Source organism: Salvelinus namaycush, chromosome 12 (assembly GCF_016432855.1).
Source record: "Salvelinus namaycush isolate Seneca chromosome 12, SaNama_1.0, whole genome shotgun sequence".
In the NCBI taxonomy this organism is placed as follows: Eukaryota; Metazoa; Chordata; class Actinopteri; order Salmoniformes; family Salmonidae; genus Salvelinus; species Salvelinus namaycush.
The window spans coordinates 33,828,944-33,843,287 of NC_052318.1; the positions used below are offsets into that span (position 1 = coordinate 33,828,944).

A 14,344-nucleotide genomic window follows, 5' to 3' on the forward strand; every position below is an offset into this window, starting at 1 on the left:
CCACCTGACAGTGACATGTAATTACATGTAGCTAGCTTTTATAATTAAAATATCTAACAGTAACACTGCACATGTACATTCTAGTTACTTTGTTTCCATATTCCTCTTATCACAGTGATACAAATTGAGGCAGCTTAATGGAACCTAATCGCTGTGTTGTTTTGCACTGTGATTGGCTTCTGTGTTTCAAAATACAAAGTCCCGCGCACTAATGATATGTCATGATTGGCTTCTCTTTCTTTCTTCTGTAGTTGGCCGCATCCGGTTTGAATGACGACGCTGCGGATACAAAAAAGAGAAAGGGAAAATAGGACTAGCTAGCTAAGAACAGCGGAAAAAAAGATTGACATTTTACTCTTGTTTATCAATTTTGCGGATGCTAGATCAGTATTTTTGACTACCTATGTCAAGTAACTTATGTTAGCTAGACAGCAGAGAGAGATGATAGATATTTAAGAATATTTAGCTATTTATTTAGCATTAGCTTAGCTATTATTGGCTAGCTACAGGCTTAGTTAGCTAACGTTAGCTACCAAGGAAATTGTTTGACAACACATTGTCTGGGTGACTAGCTATTTCACTCTTATTTGTTTTTATCTTTCACTTTTTCTCGATCTTGGTGATAATGGCAACATCGGCCCTGTACGCGTGTACGAAGTGTAACCAGCGGTATCCTTTCGAAGAACTGTCGCAGGGACAGCAACTGTGCAAGGTTTGGACTGGAAGTGTTTGGGTGATAGTTAGCTAGTTAACTAGCACCACATTTTGCAATATGAATAGATTACAAAGCAACTGCTACAGGCTCATATGCATTTCGACTGCTCCCTAGATGTTTAATTATAAGGTCTCTGGCCACATTCAGCACTTATCGCAAGCGATGGCTTTGATGATAGATTATGTAACAACTAACTATTATCCTTGCAACCTGTCTGGGACGCAAATGGCCACCTTGTTAGATAATGTCACACGCAGGACGATATAATTTATTCGCGAAATGTTTTTTCTATTCATGCAGTGTCTGCTGGGTGTAGCAGACAAAATAACGTCAGATGAACATTGGTTAACTAGCTAGCTAGATCTTTTCACATTACGCCTCCCATGACCTGTTCATTTAGCATTTGTTTACACTTCATTCCCTTTACAAATACGTGTAATTTATCATCAATGTAGCCACGGCGTCGGTGTCTTTAACCTACCGGCAGCTACAAAATTGAATTCTAGGGGCTCAGTGTAGCATCCCTCTTCGGCCAGTAGTGTAGGCTGTGTTCCACATAAATTCTAAATGCAATGGGCAAAAATCAAGTTATAATTCGTTGCAAATGATCAAATTTGTCTATTCATGCTGGTGCGTTGGAAATGCATATTTCACATTGCCATAATAAGCACACCACACACATACTGTAGAAGGCTTGAAAACCTGTGTCTGAATAAAAGGTAAGAACACTATTCCATGCATGGTTAATTATTGTAAACAAATGCATAACACTAAATAACGCCATACAAAGGGGTTTTGACATTTGAGACAAACCAAACTCATGATTTAGAGTTTAGTGAATTCTTAAAATGTTATGTCCTACATTGTATCGGTTTGCATTTATTTTTAAGCAAATGGACTTGAAAGGGCTGAATAAACTCCAACAGATGAATCCCTCAAATGCTTTGTTTCTTGTGTCAACAGGAGTGTCGCATCGCTCATCCCATCGTCAAGTGTACATACTGCAGATCAGAGTTTCAGCAGGAGAGGTGAGTTTTGCTCCATCACTTTTACTGTGCATGGTATTGTTATTCCAAAGGCATCACCATGTAATATAGTGATAACATTGGTTCCAGGATGTTGATGCGATTTCTTTTTCGCATTCTCTATTCCAGCAAAACAAATACAATTTGCAAGAAATGTGCCCAGAATGTAAAGCAGTTTGGGACGGTAAGTTTTGACTTGAATTGACGCCTCTGTTATAATTTTACAGCATGTATTGACTTCGTTATGGTTATGTTTGCCAAATCTTCTTCTGTTCCCCACTCAGCCTAAACCCTGCCAGTATTGTAACATCATTGCTGCTTTCATCGGAACAAAGTGTCAGCGTTGCACTAACTCAGAGAAGAAGTATGGACCTCCACAGACCTGTGAGCAGTGCAAACAACAGTGTGCATTTGACCGCAAGGAAGAGGGTAGGAGGAAGGTAGGCACGCACACCCGCTGCATTGATACCCTAACACACTTTGTCCAGCACTCATGGGGTTGCGTATTTACCATTTTCCACTGTCCTGTGTGTGTTGTCAGGTGGATGGGAAGCTGCTGTGCTGGCTATGCACGCTGTCCTACCGCCGTGTGCTGCAGAAGACCAAGGAGCAAAGGAAAGGCTTCAGCTCCTCCCACTCCAACTCCTCGCTCAATGAGAAGGACCACCACTCCAGACAGCAGCATCATCATCAACACCACCAGCAGCACAGAAACAGCAGCTCACATAAGTAGGCCATGGTGCCACAGCCCTATCCTCTAACTGTTAGACCATTACTTCCTCTGTGATGCGGATCTTCTGCATGTCTCTACTCTGTCACAATACTGTATATATATTGTGCTGAACGGGCACTTTTTGGAGTGATGTTGTGGTCTCTGAGTAATGATGCATGTGTCAGATATTTGAAGGAACATGTTGGAAGGGAAAAATCTGATAACTTGGTGTTTGTTCTTTGTTGTCTTTTTGTAGACTCAGTGGGAGCCTAAGTCCAGAGCAGGAGCAGGGACTGTGGAAGCAGAGGTAAGATGTGTATTCCCCCCCCCCCCCCCCCCCAGTCTTGATTGACTGTTATGACAAGTATATTTGCCTAGTTATACAACTTAGTTGAACTATGGCATACTCTGGGACACTTTACAGGTCTGATGGAGAGCCTCAGTGGCTAAAGTTGTGTGTTGGTTCTCCCCTCAGCCATAAATCGTCTTCGATCCAGAAGGAGACCCCAAAGAAGAAGCCAAAACTGGAGGTGAAGCCATCCAACGGGGACAGGTACGAGAGGAGTTTCAATCACATGTAAGGAGTTACAAGCCAGCTCTAACTTTTGAAGTAAACATGGAAAACATCCAGTAGGATCCTACTGACACTTTTTTGACCTTCATTGTTCTAACACACATCTCTGTAATAGATGCCATCAAGGTGTGTTGGAGCAGGGAATGGTACAAAGTGGGTCAGTGTGAAAGATCTGAGTTAAGGTACTTTCCTTTTTCTAACATCTTAACTTTTCTTCCCTGCTCTTTGTCCTGTCTCCCATCAGTAGTTCCATTACCCAATCTATGGATTCTGGAGGAACGGACAACTTCATTCTGATCAGCCAGCTGAAAGAAGAAGTGATGTCATTAAAGAGAATGCTTCAACAGAGGGATCAGACAATACTGGAGAAGGACCGAAAGGTACACACCTAATTGTATCTTCACAGTAATTCATGCCCCTAAACGACCACTGCTGAGACGGGCTGCTCCTAGGTGGTAATGGTAGGCAACAACACATCTGCCACGCTGTTCCTCAACACGGGGACCCCTCAGAGGTGCGTGCTTAGTCCCCTCCTGTACTTCCTGTTCACCCACGACTGCGTGGTCAAGCATGACTCCAACATCATTAAGTTTGCTGATGACACAAAGGTGGTAGGCCTGATCACTGACAATGATGAGACAGCCTATAGGGAGGAGGTCCAAGACCAGGCAGTGTGGTGCCAGGACAACAACCGCTCCCTCAATGTGAGCAAGACAAAGGAGCCGATCGTGGACTACAGGAAAAGGAGGGCCGAACACGCCCCCATTCGCATCAACGGAGCTGTAGTGGAGTGGGTCGAGAGCTTCAAGTTCCTTGGTGTCCACATCACCAACAAACTATCATTGTACCAAGACAGTTGTGAAGAGGGCATGACAACGCCTATTCCCCCTCAGGAGAAAAGATTTGGCATTTGTCCTCAAAAAGTTCTACAGCTGCACCATCGAGAGTATCCTGACCCGTTGCATCACTGCCTGGTATGGCAACTGCTTGGCATTTGACCGTAAGGTGCTACAGAGGGTAGTACGTATGGCCCAGTACATCGCTGGGGCCAAGCTTCCTGCCATCCAGGACCTATATACTAGGCGGTGTCAGAGGAAGGCCTCAAAATTGTCAGACTCCAGCCACCCAAGTCATAGACTGTTGTCTCTGCTACCGCACGGCAAGCGGTACTGGAGCGTCAAGTCTAGGACCAAAAGGCTCCTTAACAGCTTCTACCCCCAAGCCATAAGACAGCTGAACAATTATTCAAATGGCCACTCTGACTATTTGCGTTGTTTTTACACTGCTGTTACTCACTGTTTATTATCTATGCATAGTCAACCTACATGTTGAAATTACCATGACTAACCTGTACCCCCGCACATTGACTCGTATTGCCTCGTTATTGTTACTTTAGTTTATTTAGTAAATATTTTCTTAACCAACAACGCAGTTAAGAAAAAAGAGTTAAGGGTTTGTCAGTAAGCATTTCACAGTAAGGTCTACTACACCTGTCGTGTTCGGCACATGTGACATACGATTTGATTTGACAAACTATCCGTTTTGCTATGTTCAATGTGACTTTTGGTCATGTTGTATTCACCAGATCGTCTCCCTCTTTGTTTTGTACTTCCAGCTCACAGAACTCAAGGCAGACTTCCAGTACCAGGAATCCAACATGAGGGTAAAGATGAACAACATGGAGAAGGCGCACAAAGAGGCCATGGAACAGCAACAGGTAGAGTAAAAATTACCATACAGACATGAAAAAATCCCAGACATCTTGTGGGCACCTAGCTAGGTTTCCATCCAATTGGCAACACAGTTCCATGTGAATATTCTAAAATCTGCATAAAAATAATACGCACAATTTCCCATCCGAGATGTTTCCATCAAATTGACTTGTTGGTCATAAAAGGCAGTGCGTGATGACGTAGTGCACATAAAAATACCTTTTGCGTTTAAATTCCCATGTACTGACTAAAAATACAAGTTAAATGGGTTTCCATTGCATTTTTAACTCCACTGATCATTTTCTCTCTCAACATTTTGCACTCTATAGTGAATGTGCCCACTCTGGTATTGGCATGTGCACTCTAGCCAACAGTTTGCAGATACAATGCAGGCAAGATCATTTTTATTTGTCAAAGAATAAGACCCTTGACATTTATTGGAGAGGAGCATCAAGCTCATCACCGTGCACTTTCACCACCCTGTGAAGTTCATCTTATTTCATCTGTAGCCTAATAAACTGCATGCTTTCCTGAGTTGTCGTGGGAGGACCTCATATGTTGACCTGTTGCTTCTCAAGCACATGGGATTTAAACAACTTTCCTAACAAGTTAGACACAGTAGGATGAACCATTCCTTCAGATAGTATTCATACCCCTTATTCCACATTTTGTTACAGCCTGAATTCAAAATGGATTACATAGATTTTCGACACGCAATACCCCATAATGACAAAGTGAAAACATGTTTCTTCATAAGTATTCATACCCCTGAGTCAATACTTTGTAAAAGCACCTTTGGCAGCAATTATAGCTTTGAGTCTCTGGGTAAGTCTGTAAGAGTTTGCAGACCTGGATTGTGCAACATTTGCCCATTTTTTTTATTTTCAATATTCTACAAGCTCTGTTAAATTGGTTGTTGATTATTGCTAGACAACCATTTTCAGTTCTTGCCGCAGATTTAAGTCAAAACTATTACTCGGCCACTCAGTCTTCTGGGTAAGCAACTCCAGTGTAGAATTTGGCGTTGTGTTTTAGGTTTTTGTCCTTCTGAAAGGTGAATTCATCTCCCAGTGTCTGGTGGAAAGCAGACTAAACCAGGTTTTCCTCTAGGATTTTGCCTGTGCTTACCTCCATTCTGTAAAAATGTTTTCCTGAAACTCCCCAGTCCTTAACGATTACAAGCACACCTATAACATGATCCAGCCACCACTATGCTTAAAAATATAGAGAGTGGTACTCGGTAATGTGTTATATTAAGACAATGTCAAAGACGATAGACTCACCTTCGTGGCATACAGCTTCATCATGACCACTGTTCTTTCTGACCAGAAAACACTTTCACATAGGCTAGACAGAGACAGAGAGGAAAGATTGGAAAAGTTTATCACATTTGATTGTAGCCCCTACCTCCCATCCTACCACCCACCCAGGAGCACCCACCACATTTACAATCTTAACTTTTCATTCTAAATGTACCACAAAAAAATTGACAGAAATTAAGTTATCCAGGTCTCCAATAATACTATGGCGCTATCCCGAGTGGTGCAGTGGTCTAAGGCACTGCATCTCAGTACAAGAGGCGTCCCTACAGTCCCTGGTTCGAATCCAGGCTGTATCACATCCGGCTGTGATTGGGAGTCCCATAGGGTGGCGCATGATTGGGCCCAGCCTCGTCCAGGTTTTGCCGGAGTAGGCCGTCATTGTAAATAAGAATTTGTTTTTAACTGACGTGCCTAGTTAAATAAAGGTTCAATAAAAAATGTAAATAAATAAAAATGGATTTGCCCCAAACATTACTTTGTATTCAGGACAAAAACTGAATTGCTTTGCCACATTTTTTGCAATATTACTTTAGTGACTTGTTGTAAACAGGATGCATGTTTTGAAAGAGAAAAAAATTATTCACAGGCGTCCACCTTTTTATGCTGTCAATTAGGTTACTGTTGTGGAGTAATAACTACAATGTTGGTCCATCCTCAGTTTCCTCCCATCACAGCCATTTAAACTCGGTAACTGTCATGGTGATATCCCTGAACGGTTTAATTCCTCTCCGACAACTGAGTTAGGAAGGATGCATGTATCTTTATAGTGCCTTAGTGTATTGATACACCATCTAAAGTGTAATTAATTACTTCACCATGCTTAAAGGGATATTCAAATGTCAGCTTTTTTATTTTTTACCCATCTACCCTTATTTGAGACATTGGAAAACCTCACTGGTCTTTGTGGTTGAAATTCACTGCTCGACTGAGGGATCTTACAGATTATTGTATGTGTAGGATACAGAGTATGTAAGCGGAGCGCGGAGTGGAGCAAAGGCTAGAGTGTCGGCCTTCTCGCCCGCTCCAGTAGCGCTCACTTCACGAACTCAGGACATGGCTGGCCTAACATGCATTTATAGTCTTCTTCTGTGCTGCTATAGCCCCTTGCTTTAGCTACTGTCATGGAGTTCACTAAATATTTTCATAAAGAAACTGATAAAACACACTGGTGTAAAGTCAAGGTGACTTACAAAGATGAGGACCAAGAGAGGGAGTGTGGTGATGTAGTGTCCACAACTAAAGAATCCATGTGGAATCTGAAAAGACACGTATCCCGAAAGCATGATGGTGTACTAACTACGTACACATGCTAAAAGAAACGAACGAGGTTGATAAATAACTGTCATTGTAGCAAAGTATTTATTACCTAAAAATCAGATCTCTTAAACTTTTCGTTCTATTATCTATGCAATAGGCCATAATTGAACGTGGCATATTCCAGAAAAAAACTCTGCATCTCTGTCCAGCCTGGCAAGAGTGGCCAAAAGGGTGTTTAGCATCCCCAGTGGCTCTGAAAGTGTGGAGAGGATACTCTCAGCTGCTGGCCGGCTCTCCAGTCATCACATGAGCCTGAAGCCACAGACTGGCGTAACTTGTTTCTAATAAGATTTGTATTTCATTCTAAGTAAGTCACAGCCTATATGCACAATTTATAGATTAATTATTTAATACAACAAAATGTTTGTCCCTACTAGCCTATTATGTCGCACTCGCAAATGCTTCACAATGTATTTCTTTGTAGGCTATAGCCTTGAAATAATATGGCTTTAAAAAATTCATTTTAGTTCCTTCTTAGGCTCCCTGTCTGGCTACTGGCCTATTTAGTGTTTATATGCTGTTTAATATGACATTTAGTCTATTTGAAATGTTAGCTTCTTTTCATTCACCTTTTCATATTTATTCAAATACTTTTCATTAAAATCCATATGGTTTGGTTTCAATACTTACAAACCAATTGGTAGATCTAGGTAGTCACAAAAATAGATGGGTGTTGGTTAAATTGTGATTTGAATGGAGTGAATTTGGAGCGGCAGTTTGTTTTTCTGTGAGCGCGGAGTGGTTTTTAGCGGAGCGGTAGGGAAAGACATGGAGCACCGGAGTGGTGCACCACGCCAATGAGTGGGATTTCCAACTGCTCAACTCCCCTCACATGCTCTGGTGGTGTACAGAGATTAGTAGTCATTTAATAAAAATGTGAAACACATATTGCACACAGTGAGCCCATGTGACTTGTTAAGCACATTTTTGCCATAGCAAAAGGGTTGAATACTTTTTGACTATAGACTAAATAAAAAAAATAAAAAAATCGGGCTGTAACACAACATAAATGTGGAGAAAGTCAAGGGGTGTGAATACTTTCTGAAGGCACTATAATCAAGCGCTCCTAGCTTGTGGTAAAGGCTTTCATTAAACATAGATGGTCACATACTCACTTATTTTCTTTTACTACAGGCCAAAAACCGGGAGCTGCTGAAACAAGTGGCCGCCCTCTCAAAGGGCAAGAAGTTTGACAGGACAGGGAGTTCACTGCTGTTACCGTAACGACAAGCCCACCCAACCACGGCTCAGTGGCTTCTTTGTTTTAACACTGTGAAAGCCTGATGCCATTCTACCTTTCCCTCCCTCCTTCCTGTGTTTTCTCAATCATTTTGATCTTTTCAGTTATGTTATTGGTTGGAAAACAGGTGACCATGCTATACATGGAAATCCTCTTTCATGTTGACATGAAAATAAGGACGCATCCTCAATTTCAACATGTTTTAAATGTTCTAACCCTGAGTTTTACTCTGCCACTGGATGTGATGTGACTGTGGGTGAGGAGAGAGCCTCGTTAACACTGCCCGGGTCCAGCAGCATGTTTTGCGCAAGGTGGATACGATTCTGTCAACATCACAGATCCCACTTGATTTTTACGGATGTCATGCAATTTTATTTATTCAATGACATTTTGTAGCTTTTGGTCTTTTTCTCACCACATACTCAGAGCATTTCCCAGGTTTGGGAGAATTGTTTTCTTCAACAACTTTCTCGTAACATATTAATTATATTTTTCTAAATGGACGTAATTATGGAAGAGAAACTCCTCCTTATTGGAGACCCTTCTCAACTTCCTATGTATGCAAATGTCAAAAGGGTGACTGACAGCAGCAGAGCTCTCTCTAGATGTTAAAGTCCAAAAACCATCAACTCTATGAGAGATTTTTAAACTTTGTTTTGTAGAGACACTTCACGGCTGCCCTCTTTCTCACTGTGTGACAGCTGTAGTGCTTTGCTGTTCTTCTGTAGTGGAACGATTTGTAATACTGCATGACTTACTGACATATACAGGTTAGCATTGTGGTCTCCTGTACTATAATGTAGGGTTTCTCAAATTGGGGTTCACGGGGCCCCTGGGGTGGTAATGCAGGAGTTCTGCGGCCAGATCTCAATAACAGTTTTTGTTTTAAATTTAATTTTAAAAATCATGAATATTACTAACAGATTAATTATTAAATTAGGTTTGGTGACGGGATCCGTGGATTAAGTTTAGAGGGTATTATAAAATGTAATATTAATCTACGGTTTGTTCTTAACTCTGGGCAGAATGGCCTTGGGAGGCTCACAGGGATATTGGTATCCACAGTACTCCACCAGTGATCTATTTTTCAACTCGTTACTTCTCACCCAAGAAAATGCAGAACATAAATGCACTGTAATTAAAGTTCTCTGCCTCATAGTAAAATGTATAGAATTGCAGGACATTAGCTTGTAGGGTATTAGCTTGTATGCTGCTACTTCTCACTCGAGTTGTGTTCTGGTTAAGAGGGGGTCCCTGATGAATTTGCTATGACAAGAGTCCCCGGCCCCAAAAAGTTGAGAACCCCTGCTGTAATGTACTTTTTCAGGCTTTTTTAAATAAGTGTAAAGGTATTACAGGGATCAGCCTATGTATTTAAAATGTGTAACTTGTATCGGTTTTAGTGAGTGTGTGTGTGTGTCAGGTAAGGCTGGTTAATTATATAAATACATCTGTAGAATACGCTTTTTAAAGGAACGTCCTGTTTCAGCTCTGCACCAAACTGAGCTGGTTTCATACTGTGGCGTACTGATCACTTTTGTACTTTTTCCAAACCCAATGTTTCAAAAATATTAAATCTGGTTAAACATATGTTGTGTTTTTATTTTACTACCATTATCTCAAGGAGTGGCTCTACTATTGGGCCTTTGTAGTAATCCTTTATAATAGTGTCAACCCCACACAAACCCCATTCTAGCCTGGATTTTGCCTGTACTTTTTCCTCTTCCACCAGAGTTGGGTTTTTTGTCAACGGCTATTCCATGTTTGACCACTAGGTAGCACTCGTTAATTTGCTTTACTCTATATGATCTGACACGCTGACTCAAAGGGCTTGTTTGAGTGGTAAGGTTGAAGCATCTGACTAGACAAATGTCGGTGGCGGTGCATCTGCGACAGCCGAGCGTCAGACACTGGTATTCCAACAGCAAGGGTCAGATCAACATGGCAATGTTGTTTTCTTTAGAATGTCGGAATAAACATGCCTCTAACCCCCATATCACATTCAAACTGAAATCAAATGTGTGTATGTTGTGCAATCAATTAGTGAGTATTTCATATCACATTAATATGTGTATATATCCACTGTATACATGAATGGCGGCAAAGTTGGTTCCTGTTTCAGTCAAGTCTTAGGTCACGTTTGTGTACAGTACCAGTCAAAAGTTTGGACACCTACTCATTCAAGGGTTTTTCTAGATTTGTACTATTTTCTACATTGTAGAATAATAGTGAAGACATCAAAACTATGAAATAACATATGGAATTATGTAGTAACCCAAAAAGTGTTAAACAAATCAAAATATAATTGAGAATTTTCAAAGTAGCCACCCTTTGCCTTGACAGTTTGCACACTTGGTATTCTATCAACCAGCTTCACCTGACATGCTTTTCCAACAGTCTTGAAGGAGTTCCCACATATGCTGAGCACTTGTTGGCTGCTTTTCCTTCACTCTGCGGTCCAACTCATCCCAAACTATCTCAATTGGGTTGAGGTGGTTTGATTGTGGAGGCCAGGTCATCTGATGCAGCACTCCATCACTCTCCTTGGTCAAATAGCCCATACACAGCCTGGAGGTGTGTTGGGTTATTGTCCTGTTGAAAAACAAATGATAGTCCCACTAAGCGCAAACCAGATGTGATGGCGTATAGCTCAGAAGGCTGTGGTAGCCATGTTGGTTAAGTGTGCTTGAATTCTAAGTAATTCACCAACAGTGTCACCAGCAAAGCACCATCACACCAACTCCATGCTTCATGGTGGGAACCACACATATGGAGATCATCCGTTTACCTACTCTGCGTTACACAAAGAGACAGCGGGTGGAACCAAAAATCTCCAATTTGGACTACAGACCAAAGGGCAGATTTCCACCAAACTAATGTCCATTGCTCGTGTTATTTGGCCCAAGCAAGTCTCTTCTTATTGGTGTCCTATTAGTAGTGGTTTCTTTGCAGCAATTCGACCACGAACAGTTGATTTTGAGATGTGTCTGTTACTTGAACTCTGAAGCATTTATTTGGGCTGGAATTTCTGAGGCTGGTAACTCTAATGAACATATCCTCTGCAGCAGAGGTAACTCTGGGTCTTCCATTCCTGTGGCGGTCCTCATGAGAGCCAGTTTCATCATAGCGCTTGATGGTTTTTGTGACTGCACTTGAAGACACTTTCAAAGTTCTTGATATTTTCCGTATTGACTGACCTTCATGTTTTAAAATAATGATGGACTGTCGTTTCTGTTTGCTTATTTGAGCTGTTCTTACCATAATATGGACTTAGCCTTATTTTTTAAAAGACCATCTTCATTATACCCACCTACCTTTTCACAACACAACTGATTGGCTCAAACGCATTAAGAAGGAAAGAAATTCCACAAATTAACTTTTAAGGCACACCTGTTAACTGAAATGCATTCCAGGTGACTACCTCATGGAGCTGGTTGAGAGAATGCCAAGAGTGTGCAAAGCTGTCATCAAGGCAAAGTGTGGCTATTTGAAGAATCTCAAAAGTAACATATTTTGATTTAACACTTTTGGTAACTACATTCCATATGTGTTATTTCATAGTTTTGATGTCTTCACTATTATTCTACAATGTAGAAAATAGTAAAAAATAAAACGCTTAAATGAGTTGGTGTTCTAAATGGTATGTGCAAACCAGTGGTGGTCGGTGCCATTTAGTACGGATTGGTGTCCTGCTAGCGGGACAACTTCCAGTGAAACTGGAGGGCTCGCAATTCAAATAAATTCAAATAAATATTATGGTTTTTAAACATTTAGGTACATATAAGTGTCTTATATTGGCTGAAAGCTTAAATTCTTGTTAATCTAACTGCACTCTCCGATTTACAGTAGCTATTACAGCGAAAATGGTTTGAGGACGGCGCCCCACATCAAAATATTTTTTCACCGGCACGGGTTTCATACATTTACATATAAAGATTAAATATTCACTTTTTGAATATCTTCCTCTGATTTGTCATCCAAAGGGTCCCAGTTATAACATGTAGTGTTGTTTTGTTAGATAAAATCCTTCTTTATATCCCAAAAAGTCTGTCTAGTTGGCGCCATCGATTTGAGTAATCCACACGTTCAACTTGCAGAGAAAGGAATCCAAAAATCTACCCCTAAACTTGGTTTCAACAAGTGAAAATACATTTCTATTTACTCAGCAGATACCCTAAAAGGTAATCAAACTATAATATTTCTTCCGGAAGAAGTATGTTCAATAGGAAACCGATTTTAGCTAGTGCGTAATTTCTTCAGGGCACGCGCAAACACGGATTTCCAAGACTGTGTCCTTCTACTAAAACTGTTATTTCTTATTCGTTTATGAAGTTACAAGCCTGAAACCTTGAACATAGACTGCTGACACCCTGTGGAAGCTATAGGAACTGCATCAAGGGAGATAATTTACAATATGACCTTTCTCTTGCATTTCTAAGAGGATGGTCTCTCAAAAATAATTCTGGTTGGTTTTTCTTTGGATTTTCTCCTACCATATCTATTGTGTTATATTCTCCTACATTATTTTAACATTTCTATAAACTTCAAAGTGTTTTCTTTCCAATGGTACCAATTATATGCATATCAGGGCCTGAGTTACAGGCAGTTTACCTCAGGCATGTCATTCAGGCGGAAATTGAGAAAAAAGGGTCCTAGCCCTTAAGATGAGCGAGGATAATTTTTTTTTATGAGTATGGCCTTATTTCTATTACAGCATATTGGATGACTGTCATTCATATTCCATTCACCCAGTTCAATGTAACATTGATTAGTTTAGGCTACTACTTGATTCTCAAATGTTCCCTATACCCCATCATGAGGTTGCTACAACCTAGCTTTTGAATGAACATTTACAACGTAGGTGAACAGGTCGAGAGAAATTTGTGTAATCAAGGTGACAGACATTGACACATTTAATACCGTCTTGCACGCTCTTGCCTGCATCTAGCTGATCTAGGCAATAGTCATTAGTCCAACAGTTGCAAACTAGAATTTCTAGTGGACAAATTCAAGTATGTTTATCCCCATTTTGTTCTGTTGCGTGTGATCCCTGATCACATGCAAACAGTTTCATAGCAGCCACATACAAACAGCATGATCCCTTTGATTGTTGTATAATTCCTTTTCGCATCTACGCATTCTCCTCCTCTGACCTTTTCCCATTGCTTGTGGACTTCAGTGCACCACATCAGATGTCTGTGACCAGGCGAAGAAACCTTTCCAAGCCAAACCTTCATATCATAACCTATAACCGCTACACACAGACTACATCGTTGTCACCATATTAGCTAAAGTCATAATCAACATAGCTACTAGAATGAATGCATTAGTAAACCTGCTACAATCACGCAGTACAGTGTACAGTCAGCAAGCGGTTTAGTAGTTAAACCGCCGGCCCCGGTGTTAATAAATTAATAAAACAAAAAGCTTACCTTGACTTAAAAGAGTTCCAGTGTTGAAGATCCACAGCCAGCTAGCTAACATAGCATCCCTCTCTGTTTGAGCTCGGTGTTTGAGTAGGCTAAACTAGCTAGATGTGAGTGGAGGCTGCTGAGGGGAGGACTTTTCATAATAATGGCTGGATCGGAGCAAATGGAATGGCATCAAACATAGGGAAACCATGTATTTGATACCATTCCATTTAAGGTACCACCAACCTCCTGCGCTAGATGCATTTGCTAGCTAAGTAAGTGAAAGTGAAAAAAATACAACAAAATCTAGCTATCT

The 14,344-nt window shown here is 40.8% G+C and overlaps 1 protein-coding gene across 3 annotated transcripts; it reads left to right on the forward strand.

Moving 5' to 3' along the window:
* The first annotated feature begins 278 nt into the window (after window positions 1-278).
* LOC120057144 (protein FAM76B) lies at window positions 279-10,207 on the forward strand. 3 transcript variants are annotated; one of them, XM_039005598.1, is made up of 10 exons: window positions 279-712; window positions 1,679-1,743; window positions 1,870-1,924; window positions 2,025-2,180; window positions 2,282-2,469; window positions 2,709-2,759; window positions 2,877-3,029; window positions 3,271-3,406; window positions 4,642-4,743; window positions 8,512-10,207. In XM_039005598.1, exons 1-10 carry the CDS (start codon window positions 626-628, stop codon window positions 8,599-8,601), a joined length of 1,083 nt encoding a protein of 360 aa, XP_038861526.1. In that variant the 5' UTR covers window positions 279-625; the 3' UTR covers window positions 8,602-10,207. The 3 variants fall into 3 exon arrangements, with proteins under 3 accessions (XP_038861526.1, XP_038861527.1, XP_038861529.1); XM_039005599.1 differs by having other exon boundaries at window positions 2,928-3,005; XM_039005601.1 differs by having other exon boundaries at window positions 2,928-3,005; window positions 3,274-3,406.
* The last annotated feature ends 4,137 nt before the right edge of the window (window positions 10,208-14,344 follow it).

Excerpts from the sequence above, each read along its gene's own strand:
- LOC120057144 (XM_039005598.1), top strand. The coding sequence starts at position 626 with ATGGCAACATCGGCCCTGTACGCGTGTACGAAGTGTAACCAGCGGTAT. Across the intron at positions 713-1,678 it reads AGGGACAGCAACTGTGCAAG|GAGTGTCGCATCGCTCATCC; the intron begins GTTTGGACTGGA and ends TTGTGTCAACAG. Across the intron at positions 1,925-2,024 it reads ATGTAAAGCAGTTTGGGACG|CCTAAACCCTGCCAGTATTG; the intron begins GTAAGTTTTGAC and ends TTCCCCACTCAG.